This window comes from Gopherus evgoodei, chromosome 19, assembly GCF_007399415.2.
Source record: "Gopherus evgoodei ecotype Sinaloan lineage chromosome 19, rGopEvg1_v1.p, whole genome shotgun sequence".
Lineage (NCBI taxonomy): Eukaryota > Metazoa > Chordata > Testudines > Testudinidae > Gopherus > Gopherus evgoodei.
Window position 1 is genome coordinate 13,296,778 of NC_044340.1, and position 15,318 is coordinate 13,312,095.

A 15,318-nucleotide genomic window follows, 5' to 3' on the forward strand; every position below is an offset into this window, starting at 1 on the left:
GAAATGACAGGAGCTTTCCTCTAATAATAATAAAAATAATTAATAAAAAACCTACCAGTCCTCATGTTTGCAGATGGAAGTTTGAAAATATGATCTGACTGCACTGTAAAGTCTCCATACCCAAAAAGAAGCCCACATATATTTTATTTGTTACAAATTTAATTATTTTAAGGCAATCTCACAATTTTAGGGTAGGGTGACCAGATGTCCTGATGTTATACAGACAGTCCTGATATTGTGGAGCTTTGTCTTATATAGGTGCCTATTATCCCCACCACCCCCATCCCCACCACCCTCCACCTCGTGTCCTGATTTTTCACACTTGTGATCTGGTCACCCTGTTTTAGGAACCTATCATTTTTGAATGTTTAGTTTGGCAATACTGTGTTCATGTCTGTCCACTTAAAGTGCCTTTAAACATGTGGCTACTTCGCAGCAACAATGACGGCTGTCCCTTGGGAACAAGGTGAAAGACTAAGACACCATGAAACTTGAATGTTTGCCTTCAGGTACGTGGCGATCCCACACATAACAGCACATCTTTTGCCATGCCTGAATTTTACTTTGAAAAACATGTTCAAACGAATCTCAAAACTCCTGTGAAAATTCAATCAAAACTGCCATTTTCCACTTGATTTCATGCCTGAACCAGAGATGACCCTGAGGCAAATGCTCAGAACTTTCCCAGTATCCCAGAACTTTGGAGCTGTTTGGATCAAGATCCAAATTAGCATTTCAGGGCTAATTTCTAATTAAAGCTGTGAGATGGGCATGGTTCAGTGCATAGCCTACTGTAGCCCAGATCTGTTTGGAACAGAGCCTGATTTAGTAACAGTTCCATGAAACTGGGCTTAATTTTGAGTTTGTAAGGAACCCTCAAAACAGGTGAATTTCGCAATGACTCACAGAGCCCTAATATTAACACAGTCCATGTAAATATAATGCTTTGCCTGGCATCACTCAGTCTTCCTTTTTCTTGATGTCAGATGCATGTAAGGATCTGATTCCCTCTAGTGGTCCAAATTAGGATTTTTTTTTGTAATGGTAAACTGTTCAGGCCACTCAGGGCCCAGGGCCAGTTCACTAACCTAATTATGCCATGCCTGCTTTACGGAATATCAGACTTTTATTTCCCGAACTTGACCTCTTACTTTCAGTGCTGCAATCACACTGAACTCATCCACTGGGGTTAGGGAGAGTCTCCCATTACATCAGTCATCAAGGACGAGTCTGGCTGCCAGAAGTGGCATTAATGTAAAGGCTGGAAGGCTACACACTGAAATGCAAGCTACTGGGTCATGGAAGTGTAAAAGAAGAAGGAAGTAAAGAAGGAGGCACTCTCAAGCCCGAGAGGGTGCACAGAGGACTGTGGTGGGCTCCAGAGGATGGAGCTTGGCTGTCCTCTGTGGTGGCAGATGACAGAACAAGAAGCAATGGTCTCAAGTTGCAGTGGGGGAGGTCTAGGTTGGATATTAGGAAACACTGTTTCACTAGGACGGTGGTGAAGCACTGGAGTGGGTTACCTAGGGAGGTGGTGGAATCTCCATCCTTAGAGGTTTGACAAAGCTCTGGCTGGGATGATTTAGTTGGTGTTGGTCCAGCTTTGAGCAGGGGGTTGGACTAGATGACCTCCTGAGGTCTCTTTCAACCCTGATATTCTATGATTCTACGTGGGGAACAAGCTTCATGTGAATTTAGCATGGACAGCTCAGTGGAGACCAAAGTAATCTGTTCTTTGTGCTCAGATACTGGGGTGAATCTAACCTGATGTCAATTTACGTGTCACTTTTAATCAGATACAAAGTGTCCAGTAAGCAGAAGTATTGCATTGTCTTTGCTACTATGAAGCAATCAGTTCCCAAAATCAGCCCCAGCTGAACCTGTCAGTTCACAGATATTTCCTTCCTCTTGGTCACCGACCACCGGTTTCTGTCTTTCAGCTTCCTGTTCAGTTTGGATGTCTGGGGCTCAAACAGAGTATAAGAGGGTGGCTGAGGAAAACGTCACTCTGCCCTGTCACCACCGTCTGGGCCTCCTGGAGCCAAGAAGCCTGGATATTGAGTGGCTGCTGCATGATTCCAAAGCCGACCAAAAAGTGGTAGGTCTCTGTTCAGCCACAATTAGCGTCCACCAAGAAGAAGCCATGTTTCCTTGTTGTATTGAGGGGGAGAACTTATTCATGTGGGTTGATATCAACACCAGCCTCTGAACTGGCAATCCTCCTAGTGGAAATGGGCACAGAGGAGGAAATGAGGAATGAATCTCTCATCTGCCAGTAGCTGCTTTGGCTACTTGTAACCTCTAACTGGAAAAAGAAAAAAACAGTCCAACACAGAGAAATAGTTAAAAAACATACGGGAAGCTGTGCTTATGGAAAAATTAACACACCAATTAGGTACCCACCAAAATGGATAGAGAACAGATAGAGACATAGAAAAGTGGTTATCTTTTATTCAGTACTCAGATAAAGTACATTCACCTGCCAGTAAAGCTAGCTGACCTTTCCAATTGTTTTAAACACTAACATAGACATGCTTGGTCAGGTAAATGTGTATATTGAGATTTCACTCAGCTTAATAAAATCACTAGAAATAACATAGGTGTTGTAATGATGATCACTCTGGAATAGGGTAAATCATGTTAAACTGAAAGATCTGATGACTCTATTCCTGAATAATGTTTCTGTAAACAAAAGCTAACTCTTACGATTGTCTTGTTTCTGATATTGACATGGCAAGGATTTGTAAAGGTATTAAAATTTCCCAAATAAAAAATAGTTTAAAAATACATTAAAATGGGGATGGTAACATTTCCCTATTTCACAGAGGATAAATATGTTAAAACTGTAATACTCCTGTAATTGGGGGGGGGAAGGGAGCGTATAAGTACCTACAGTAAATGGATGGAAGTGCAGTGCTGTTTGCACCAGTGAAAAGGGTAAGCAGCACCAATGTAAATCACACTACACCAGTATAAACTATGTCTACACTTGGGGTTTATACCAGTGCAACTAGACTGGTAATTGAAATCCCAGCATAGACAAGGGTTTTCTAAACTGAACCATGACAGAGTTTTTAGAGGGATTAAACTCTGGGTACAGGAAAAAATCTCAGTGCAACCATAACTGAATAACTACCAACATCTCCATAATTACTAATAACCAAAGTAATTGCTAGATAGAAATTCTATTTCGCAAGCTGACCTGGTTTCAAGTCTGAGTGTCCTGTGATTCGTTTGTTTGGTTGAGCTGTACAGTACAGTGATGGGTCCGATTGACTGATTGGTGGCTAACTCTGCCTTTTAGGTTATCACCTACTCTGGAGGCAATGTGTATAATGACCTGAATGAGGGGCAAAAAGGTCGTGTTTCCTTCACCTCCAATTTCCTAGCTGGAGACGCCTCCTTACACATTGTATCTCTGCAGCCAAGTGATGCGGGGCAGTACACGTGTAAAGTTAAAAATGCCGGGCAGTATGAGTGGTATCGCATTACCCTGATTGTTCTAGGTAAGGTCGTTTTGTTGTTTTTCAAAAGAAAACCCACTCAGTTCCTTGAGGCAGATTTTGCTTCAGCACAGTACCAATGCACCTGAATTGCTCCCAGTATTTCACGATCAGGTTTCACATTCAAGCTTCACAGTTGCCTTTGCATTTTCCAGTGAAGGACAGAGACTGGAAGAGGCCTAAAGTGCTGTTTGGAAGTTACTGCAGCCAACTGAAGGATAGCATAAAACATTCTTTCTGAATTGTATCTCTGATTTGATCACAAAAGCTAGCGTGCCATTGTGGCTGAGTTGGTGATAACCCCATACAGGGTTTGAGCAGAGAACTCTGGGTTCAGATCCCAGTACCAGGAACTGGCCAGATGTCTGATGGGAACAAGATGCTGGCATTGTTTCCTCCCTGACTGAAGACTTTCAGTTTGGGTTTTTGCTTAGTATACAGTTAATAAAATAAATAATAGGGATGCAGGGCCTCCAGCAGACAGTAGGGAAACGAAGGACAGACAGACAGAAGGAAGGAATCAGTGAAGGAGAAGAGGGTGGAACACAGGGCATTCAGGGAATGAAGAGCACTTAATGTGGAATGTGATACAGAGGTTTGCAATGTACTGAGCTGCTCCATGATGAAATTATGGGGAGTAAGCCAAGGCACCTTACCTTCTTTACTCTGCCAGGAGTGCCAGACATTCATATGGGTGGCAGACAGTATCTGATTCCCAAAGGGGACAAGGATGGTGCTTTGGCCTCCTTTACCCTAGTGCAAATCCCAAGGCGGGAACTGGCACTGATGGCATGTCATGTTACTTCTGGGCCCATAGGGGACACATTCAGTCCCTGTCCTCAGGCTGTGGTGAGAGTCATTGCTGTAAAAGGGTCAGAAGTGACACCAAGAAACAAGCAGCAGCAATATTCTGTGACACCCCCCAGAATGGCTAATTTGGAAAGGCAGCTTTCAGAAGCTGCTAGAAACAGTGTCCTCTTGCCCTCTGGCTATGAACAGCCATAGAAAGTGTTGCCACTTGATATCCAGCTGGCAGGTTCTGCCCTATTTCCCTGGGGAATGCTCAGCTCTTATTAAACGCAGTGGTTATTGTTGTTGGAGGTGAGGTTTCTAGCTTGCTTCCAAGGATGAAATCCTGGACCCACTGAAGTCTGTGGCAAAGCTCCCATTGACTTCAAAAAGGCCAGGATTTCACACCAGATTTTTAGTTAACTATTGATCCAAACCCCCAACCTGTTTCTTCCAGAGAAACCTTCCAAGCCCAAATGCTGGGTGGAAGGCGAGCTTTTTGAAGGAAAGGAACTCTCCTTACAGTGCAATTCTGCCTCCGGCACAGCACCCATCTCGTACCAGTGGCAGCGCATAAGTGACAAGGAAGGAAAACTCGGACACTTGCCACCCACGGCACGAGTCAGTAAGTCATCCCAGGCCCTGTCCTAGTTCTCATGGTGTTTCAACAAACGGAAGAGCCATCCCTAAGGAAAAAAAGGTCGCCCACCCTCTATTCCTCCCTACTCCCAGCTCTGTCACTGGATAATGATGATGTAATATTGGGCAAATCACTGAATTGCTCTCAGCATATTTCCCTGTCATTACAATAGAGGCTATTGAGTAGAAGTGGTGCAGTATTGACTAAGCGCGCCAGTCATGAGTCAGGGCCTCACTGTGGTAGGCCCTATAGGTATCCATAACAAAAGGACAGTCCCTGCCCCAAGGAGTTTACAATCTAAGTATTATTTACTTATTTATTTAAAGTATTATTTAGTATTATTTAAAGTATTACTTTATTATTTGTTGAATGTCAACAATATGATCAATGATAACAATACTTCTCAGGGGTGTTCTGAGGCCTAATTCGTTGCTTTTAATGTGGGTTGAGATCTTTGTATGATAGGTACCATTGAAATGCAAATTATTTATTGTTGGCATTATTTATTTGTATTAACGTAATACATAGAAACCCCACCCCAAGATTGGAGCCGTATTGTACAAACATAGTGAGAAACAGTCTCTGCCCCAACGAGCCCACAACTTAAATAGGTACAACAAACAAAGTGTTGGAGGGAAAAAGAGAGAGACACAGACGTCAAGCAACTTGCCCAAGCTTACCCAGAAAGTCAGTGGCAGGGCTGGAAATAGAATACAGCTCTTCTCTGTCCAAGTTCAGTGCTCTATCCACTGGATAACATTTCCTCTAATTTTTATGACTTATTTATTTGTTTTGCTTGTTTTTTGTTTCCATTTCAGACATTTCTAACCCTGGGCAAGTTATAATGAAGAATCTCACACAGATGGTTACAGGGTTATACCAATGCACTGCCTCCAATGAGGCTGGACAAGAGAACTGTGTTGTGCAGGTGACAGTGCAGTGTGAGTATCAGAGGGTGGCGAGTATCCAGGGTGCTTTAACAATGGCAATACCTCCAAGGGGTCTCCTGTGCTGATAAAAGCTCTGTTTCTGTGCAGGAGAAATGCCACACCTTTGGTTTAACCTGAATACTTGCATAATCTGAAGTAGCTCTTCCTTACTCATTATTGACTTTATGGGTTTGCATAACATTTACTGGTATAACCTAGGGTTGTAGAAAAATACTTCAGGTGCAGTCACCTGGTTTCCTTTGCCTCTGAGAAGGAAAGACTGGAAGAGCACTGGGAATAATACTGAATTACTGCGCTTCCAGAGCATTCAGGTGTACAGAAGTACATGTACTTACAGATTTACTGGCCGTATAATAGAGGACTATTAACTATACCATTCCAATCCAGAATTAAGCATCTGTCCAAATTAAGAGAGGAAGCTCTCTAAACACAGCCTGAAAAGACCTTCTGTGAAACAGAATAACATGCTGATTAAAAATGACATTTGCCGCATTTCATTTCTAATCCATGTTTGACAATTTCTGCATAAAGATCAGAGATTAGGATGTCAGAACTGGTTAACCACCTCAGCTGGAGTTGTGTGTGCACCTGGAACAGGGATGGGATACCAGGCTATGGCTAGCACACTGCATTGTGTGTCCCAAGATCTATGTTTAGAAATCAATCAATCCATAGAACACATTTTTCCTGGGTTTTCAAAACTCGGTGGGTCCAGTTCACAGGTGAGATCAGCAGCGAGGTTGGAGCTGGAACACCACTGGAATATACAAAAGTGGCCTGGTCTGAGCGTTTCCTGTGTTTTGCAATTTATCCCCATCCCAGTCTGAAATTGCCTGAATCTGATGATGCAAAGATCATCTTTTTCCCTGCACATTTGAAAATACAGGCGAGTCTCATCTTACGCGATTTAACATGCACAAATTCAGCTTTGTGTGATCGGCAAAAACAAAACCAAAAAAAGAGAAAAATAACAATTGAAATACTGTACCTGTAGTGCGGGCGATTCCGCCCGCCATTACACTCAATGTAATTTTGACTCTACGCGATTGTCACTTTACGTGCTGACAGCGGAACGTAACCCCAGTGTAAGATAAGGCTCACCTGTAGTGTGTGTGTGTGGGGGGGGGGAGCGCCGTGGGAAAAAGAGGCGATTTGTAAGGTGATGATTGTTCAAAGGAGAGAAGGGTTTGAGTTTTCAAGCTGTTTGGCTTACTGGTTATCATAAATTGTAATACTGCACCTAGGGTGTTTTTTAAGACAAATCAAGAATGCCCAGGGCATAGGGATAGGTGACATTTTTAGCATTTCTATAAATATAAGGGCTTTTTTATACAAGAAATTTTCAATGGCTTAATTTAAGGTGTGATTTTTTTAAACAAATCTAGTTATATCAGTAAACCCCCCTGTGTGGACATGCTGCAGTTTAAGAGTGGTGTATTTCGGTGTAGCTTAAACCTATACCTAATCAGTTTAAAATAATCCAAATTTAAACCTGGTTTAACTGAAAAAAGTGTGTCCACACAGCCTTTTGCGTCAATTTAATTAAACTGGTTTAAAATCTCACTTTAAGGCTATGTCTACACTATGAAAGTAGGTTGAATTTACAGAAGTATTTTTTTAGCAATCGTTTTTATACAGTCGATTGTGTGTCGTCGTCCCCCACAAAATGCTCTAAGTGCATTAAGTCAGCGGACTGCGTCCACAATACCAAGGCTAGCATCGACTTCCAGAGCGTTGCATGTGGGTAGCTGTGGGTAGCTATCCCACAGTTCCTGCAGTCTCCGCCACCCATTGGAATTCTGGGTTGAGATCCCAATGCCTGATGGGGCAAAAACAGTGTCGCGGGTGATTTGGGGTACATGTTGTCATCTGCCTCCTCCATAAAAGCAACGGCAATTGTTTGGCGCCTTTTTTCCTGGCTTACCTGTGCAGATGCCATACCACAGCATCACCTCACTGTCTCTGTATATCTCCTGGGTGCTGGCAGACATCGGACTGCATTGCTACACAGCAGCAGCTCACTGCCTTTTGGCAGCAGATAGTGCATTACAACTGGTAGCCATCATCGTCATACTCCTGGGTGCTCTTTTAGCTGACCTCGGTAAGGTCAGTCAGGAGTGCCTGGGCAGACATGGGAGTGACTCAGCCAGGTCACTCCCATCTTCTGCCAAGCACCCAGGAGATACAATGGCTAGCAGTCCTACTGCACCGTCTTCTGGCAAGCAGCCAGGAGATGATGATGGCTAGCAGTCAAACTGCACCATCTATTGCCAGCCTAAAGATGTAAAAGATGGAGTGGGTCAAAACAAGAAATAGACCCGATTTGTTTTGTATTCATTTGTTTCCTCCCTGGCCAGTGCATCTGAGTTGAGAGCGCGGTCCAGAGTGGTCACAATGGAGCACTCTGGGATAGCTCCTGGAGGCCAATACCGTCAAATTGCATCCACACTACCCCAAGTTCGACCCCGCAAGGCCAATTTCAGCGCTAATCCCCTCATCGGAGGTGGAGTAAAGAAATCGATTTAAAGAGCCCTTTAAGTCGTGTGGACGGGTTCAGGCTTAAATCGAGGCAACGCTACTAAATTCGACCTAAAATCATAGTATAGACCAGACCTAAGTTAAACCAGCAAACTCTGTGTGTAGGCAAGAGTAAAGGAACAGGTTTAAGCTCAACTAAAAATAAGAATGACCACTCAGGGGTTTGCACTGACTCAACTGAATTGGTTTAAAAACCACTGTAAATTAACTTGGTGCAACTCCTGCATGCAGGCAAGGCCTAAATAATTGGATTAATTAAATAAATTCTGTCCTGACTCACATCCCATAATGCTTACACATTGATTGTTCGATTTAATTAGATATTAGGAAAAACTTTCTAACTAGGATAGTTAAGTACTGGAACAGGCTTTCAAGGAGGTTGTGCAAGTCCCATCACTGGAGGATTTTAAGAACAGGTTGGACAATCACCTGCCAGAGATGGTCTAGGTTTACTTGGTCCTGCCTCAGCATAAGGGGGCTGGACTAGATGACCTCTCGAGACCCTTTCCAGCCCTACATTTCTATTTCTGTGATTCCGTGAAACCCGAGTGAAGTAAGAGAATAGGATGTGGGGTGGATTCTGGCTTTGTGACTCTGTGGAGAATCTATTAACACGCACATTTGCTTTCTGGGATAACAGATGCACGAAGTGTTGGCATGGTTGCCGGAGCAGTGTGTGGGGTGGTGGCGGGAATCTCCCTGGTCCTCCTGAGCGTGTGGCTGACAATAAGGAGGAAAGAAAAGAAGAGGTATGAAGAAGAGGAGGCCCCAAATGAAATCAGGTAACTCTCCTCTGCCTACACCCTCTTTAGGCTCACACATACCCAGCATGATCTAAGTTAACAGACAGTTTCATTGTCTGTTAAGTAACAAGCTAAAATCTCTATGAACCTTCTGTTAAGCAGCTTGACTTTACACCTACCAGCATGTAAATAGTCATTAAGAAGCTTCTAGACCACTTTGTGGAGATCTTGCAGTGAAAATAAAATACAGAGATATAAAAGGCTGTGTTCCAAGGGCAGATCTAAGATAAAGTACAACCCACTCACTCTCTGACTCATTCGCTCACACACAGTTTCCACCCCTCCCTAAACCTTTATTTATCCCTTTCCTAAACTGAATTCAGATGAAACTTCCTGTAAATTCTTATCTGTTCAAATGGTTTGTTTTCAACCCCAGTTCCTGTCTGTAGGACTGGGATGTTCTTGCAGTCTCTCTGGCTGTGATGAACAGCCTTTCTTGCTTCTGGCTTTACCACCGAGTGAAAGAATTCTCCCAGCATGAAAGTGGAGACTGAAGTTCTACCCAGTGCTGATGTAAAACCACTGCTGATACAGGTTTGATGTACTCATTCTGAGTGTAGGCCAGCAGAGGTTAGTACCTACTAGAACTTGCCCAAAGTTCTCAGTAGAGAAATTCCTGGAAAAGGAAATCTCCGGAAATGCATTTCAGCAAGCTGTGCCCTTGGAGAACACCTTACTTGCTTTGACCCTTAATTCTATTCATTAAGGAGTGCTTGCCCTCACTTGACATCCATTTAACAGTAGGCAGGGGTCTTTACAATCCATTCAGCAGTGGAGCTCTCTGCCCTTTGAGAGGTCAGGACAGCTAATAAAATGTCTGTATGATGGAAGTAAGCTGCTTATTTTGCTAAGCCACAGCCTAAAGACTGATTCCTGGCCTGTTTTCTCTGCGTCAGCCCCTCGCTTTCCATTTCCCTTCCACCTTTTGTTTCAGTCCCAGCTTCTAGCTCTTGCTAAATCATCTTTTTACCCATCTCTCTTCACTCTGCTTCATCTTCTTCCTTTTTTACATGTCTGACTGTGCACCCCTTACACCAGTAGCATCTACTAGCACTGCATGACTGGCCCCACTGGGTCCTGCTCACATCAGTAAGTACTTATTCATGTTGAGTGGGGATTGCAGAATCAGGCCATCGGTATCTGAACTCTTTGCACATAACCTCTGCACTAAGTCCAGAGATCTCAAAGCCCTTTACAGATAAAATTAAGTGATAAAACCTTGTGAAGTATGAGTTGTTAAATGCATTTTACAGATAGGTCAACTGATAAACAGAGAGTTTACGGTACCTGCCACGGTGTCATACAAGAAGTCAGATGTCAAATGGAATTGAATTCAGGAGTCCCTGCACCCTGCTCAAACCACTAGGCTATTTATCTCTTTTACAAATGATACAGACTCTTAAGAAGTCTCTCCTGATCTTAGTGACAACTCAATCTGGTATAATCTGTGGGCATGACTAGTCCTGTTCTCATGGTATTTTAATTCTGCCATCTCTCATGTTTGGTTGCAGAGAAGATGCAGAGGCTCCAAAAGCCCATCTAGTCAAACCGGGCTCCTCTTCCTCTGGCTCCAGAAGCTCACGTTCAGGCTCCTCCTCAACTAGATCGACAGCCAACAGTGCCTCTCGCAGCCAACGGACTTTGTCCACGGAAGCCACCCCTCATATAACTCCTCCGCAGTACAGCCGGGTGGAGACAGAGGGAAGGGAAATTGATCCAAAGAAAGTTAACCATGCCACCCTGGTGAAAATGGGAGCCACCCCAGTCATGCTGCCTGCTCAGAGCCGGGCTTTCCAAACCGTTTGACTGCTCACCTGCAGTTCTGAGACTCCAGCCATCCAGAACTACTGTACACGCCACCAGCCATATAAGAAGAATTAGATTAGCTTATCTTCCTGGGTAGTTTTTTTTTTTAACCATTTCTGATTATTCACTCCACAAGAAGCCCTTAACTTCATCTCTTTCTGCATATTCCTACACTGTGGGTCAGACACTGATTTTTTTTTTTAAAAGAGTTCTGAAGTTGGAGAAAAAAGGGCGCTTTATTTTGTAGTTAATATTAAAAAAGGGAATGTTGGGTACTCTGAAAATATAGCTGAAAATCTGGACAGCTGAGCACTGTGAAAATTAAGTGTCATGTTCTGGGGCCTGGAAACAAATCTCAGGATTTTTAAAAAAGGGATCATCAGAGGCACAAGACGTAAAATATTCCGGTGGGGTTTTGAAACAATCTTTCGTACAGGTTTTTGAGGAATTGATAAATGAGCCATTCTCTTGTCCTCCGAGGCAGTATCTTAGGTGCAGATAGTCCTCTGATCACCTTCAAAGGGAATTGTCAGCTGCTTCATATTTTTGCATTACACCTTTTAGCAAAATAACTGTAGGAGGCAAAAACTGAAACCAAATGGTAAATGATAACTCAAATCAGTATTGAGAAGCAGCAGTAATGTAACAGACAGAAGTAACCTTTGTGCTGAAGAAAGGACTTTCATTGTTAGGGGATGCAGGTACAGTAATTGCAAGAGGAAACTGAAGACTGAGTGAATATCGACATGGTCCCACTGTAAAGGAATCTGATCCTGCTCTTATTAACACCAGTATAAATCAGCAAAAGGTACTACAAAAAGGTAAAATCAGTCTATATGAGATCATAATCAGGCCCTGAATCCCAAATAAAGGAAGTCCCTTGTGAGGTGAGGGCTAGTGATTGAATAGCATAAGAAGCCCTGGAGGATGAACTTGGAGTGTGTCCTTCTTGGTATCAGAGATGATGATGCAGAAGTCTGGGATGAGCAGTATTGCAGAAGCCTTGTGAACTGTCCCACAGCTGAATGAATAATGTGGTGGAATTGTCTCGCATATTCCAAGTAAGGTCTGAGGTGCATTGGTGGAACATGCTGTGAGGCCACACAGGGAATAGACAAGCAAATTAAAACTAATTTGAAATCAAATACTTTTGTTATGCAATACTTAATTCACCTGTGGAACTCAATTTTCTTACCTCAATTACTGAGGTAAGAAAATAGCATGACTCCAAAAAGTATTAGACATTTACAAGAAACATACAAATTATATTAGATAGGATAAATATTTATAGGGGATATAAACTCTCATTCTTCAACTTGCAAACTTTAGGGATAAACTTCCCCTCCGGGTAGATTATTCCATAATTGCCCAGCATGATATTTATTGCATCTTCTTCGGAAGCACTTAGTACTGGCCACTGTCAGGCACAGGACACTGGACCAGATGGACCATTGGTCTGATCCAGCAAATCCTATGTTCCTGTATTCCTAAAATCAGGATTTAATAATTATGGTAACTGAGTTTTACTCTTACCAATGGGAGAGGGTTTTCTCCATCCCATGGAAGAAGTCCATTGGAAACATACTGGTACTGTACAGAGAACTGAGCAAGTATGAATCTGTAATTCTTTAATTTGAGGGATTAAAGTTAACCTCCTTTTCTGACAGAGGCAAAGTATTTTAGACTCATTGATAGAGACTTCAGAAAATAATGGCTTGTGATGTCCCCCAGAGGCACCAAAACCAGATCAAACACAAACCTCTGAATGTTTCTTCTATCAAGAGATAGAGTTTCATAGCCATTTGGGGGAATCCATGAGGACTTTTAGATGGCCTGTATTCTGGAGAACTTCACTTTCTAATAACAGCAACCAACCGCCTAATCTTCACATGCAAAAATATTCACTTCCCTCCCTTACCCAAACTACAATATTACCACTCTCAGAGGTTCAACGTATCAGCATTGTTGTGCAAGGGGAATAGTCTGGAGTCACACAGTCTAATCTTGAAAGCTCATTGCAAAAGCCTCAAATTATATCATCTTTTGGTTAGATCTTCTGCTTTCATGCTGCAGTGCATGGTGTTGGCCATGATATTGTTTTACTTATGATCTTTTCAATACTAGCCAAAATGCAAAGATGTTTCTCATTGACCTACCCCTTCATAACAGGTGGTTGAAATTAGGGGTTTGTCTACAAGTGAGGTTGCACCCATTTAACTAAGCACATGCTTTAAAATCAATGCAGTTAAACCAGTGCAAAAGACATAAATCAACATTACATCTAGTTTGTATTGATTTAGCTGAAGTTGATTAGGAGCAGGTAGAAGCTAAACTGAAATAAGCCAGTCTTAAACCAAAATGAGTGTTTATCCAGGGGTTTGCACCAGTTTAATTAACACTTAAATTCTTCCATCGACCTAGTGCAGTCTACACGGAGATTTAGGTCGGCTTAATTACTCCGCACACGGATAAAGATTTTTCACACCCCTGAGCGACATAGTTATGCCGATCTAATTGTCTCATGTAGACCAGGCCGAAGTTGGTAAAAAAAAATGATGTAAGTTAAACCAGTATGTAATGGGATAAGCAGGACTTTTTAAGTAGTGCATAGCTTTTGTGTTGGCCCTCTGCAGAGATGAATCTCACCAGTTGTTGTTTAAATGATGACAGAAGGCTAAAATTTTACCCAGCATACCCTAAGTAAATTCTAAGTCATTGCTGGGAACATGTATTTCATAAAAGTAATTATTGTACTAACTTCCTAATTACAGACATCTATAACTGAGCACCCAGAGGCTTATTACCAGGGCATGTAGGTTAAGGATTTGAAAAGTTGAGTTGGCTGAGCTGATCTAGATACAAGATACTGTATATTCTTTTTGAGCCTTTACTTGATACTCTAGATTCCCAGCCAAACTTGCCATTCTTTTATTGAAACTAGGAAAGTACAAGCCATGAAACTGCTGTTCAGACCAGATACCAATGATCTTACAGGTTTAAATGAAGTCAGCACTGAACTTCATTGCTAAATATGAAACCAAAAAGAAAAAAGCTAACTAAACAAAGGGAATGTGAGGAAGTGATTATTTCAAAGAATGATAAACATTTCATTTTCAAAGGGACATTTTCTGAGTTCATCATGGTACAATCAGGAGTTTTCGAAGGGAAACAATTCAGTTAACCCATAAGCCAAACTTTTTGTAAAATATTGTATTTAAAGCATTTACTGTTATGATGTATACCAATTATTGCTATAATGTGATTGCTTACATTCTTATGTAGTTTTATTTTGTTTCTCAGTGGCTAAACTGAGTTTACTTCTCTCTTCTAGTACCTGCTATAATTGGTGTACTGGTCCTGTGTCTGAGCAACACAGAGAAAAACAAATATTTATTATAGATTCCTTTGAATCAGCAATTTAATAAAACTGTTTGGGGTTTTTTGGTTTTGTTTTGTTTTTTAACAAAGATGCTGCACTGAAAAAGTCTGCGGCTGAATTAAACTAATAAAAATGCTCTAGTTTCTGAGCTTTATTATACTATACACAATCAAGCAAGACACCAAGCAAAAGCCTTGCATTGGTAAAAGAGTGACTTGAAACTCATAATTATTCTGTACTTACAGTGTTTGATACTTTAGAAATTCTGAGGAAATCACAGTTCCTGCCCCTGACCTTACAGTCTGAATTAAACACAGTACATAAATAGGGAATGAAATCCTGGCCCCATTGAAATCAATATGAATTTTGCGATTGATTTCAATGGAGGTAGGATTTCACTGATGATATTTAGGTTGAGGGTGTAAATTTCAAACTAATAAGGTAGGGTAGATATTGTGAGTAGGGACAGAGGACAAATACTGCTCACAATAAAGACAATCTCAGAAATTCACCCTTACACCTGAACATCACATTTCAGTGATATCTGCTAAACTGTATGCAGGATGACAATAAAACCCTCAAAAACTAACTGATTTCCATTGCAAAGATTCTGGCTTTTCCTGCTTGCTTGGATGTTTTATGCAAAGATATGCAGTTGGCATACTCTTAACCACAGTGAACAGGGTGTGGCATTTTTCACAGCTCTAAGTGACATAGCTAGGATAATCTAACTTTTAGGTGTGGACCAAGCCTTAGATCCTACCAAACTGCAAATGATAAAATTAAATGCAACAAGGACAATCCATTGCCATCAGTGAAGCTTCACAAAACTCTAGACACTAACAAAATAATTATATTTGGCCAAATCATGAGGTTCTTATTCAAGGCAAAATTCTGCACCATGTGCTGG

The 15,318-nt window shown here is 41.8% G+C and overlaps 1 protein-coding gene across 1 annotated transcript in view; it reads left to right on the forward strand.

The window, feature by feature from the left end:
* The window catches only part of CLMP (CXADR like membrane protein), a 73,541-nt gene extending 59,026 nt beyond the window's left edge, over nt 1-14,515 (forward strand). The window contains exons 2-7 of the mRNA XM_030538572.1: nt 1,941-2,098; nt 3,305-3,506; nt 4,750-4,917; nt 5,751-5,873; nt 9,061-9,202; nt 10,735-14,515. Coding sequence (XP_030394432.1) covers nt 1,941-2,098; nt 3,305-3,506; nt 4,750-4,917; nt 5,751-5,873; nt 9,061-9,202; nt 10,735-11,029 — 1,088 coding nt within the window. The 3' untranslated portion in view covers nt 11,030-14,515. The remainder of the gene's footprint in view (nt 1-1,940; nt 2,099-3,304; nt 3,507-4,749; nt 4,918-5,750; nt 5,874-9,060; nt 9,203-10,734) is intronic.
* Nucleotides 14,516-15,318: the final 803 nt, after the last annotated feature.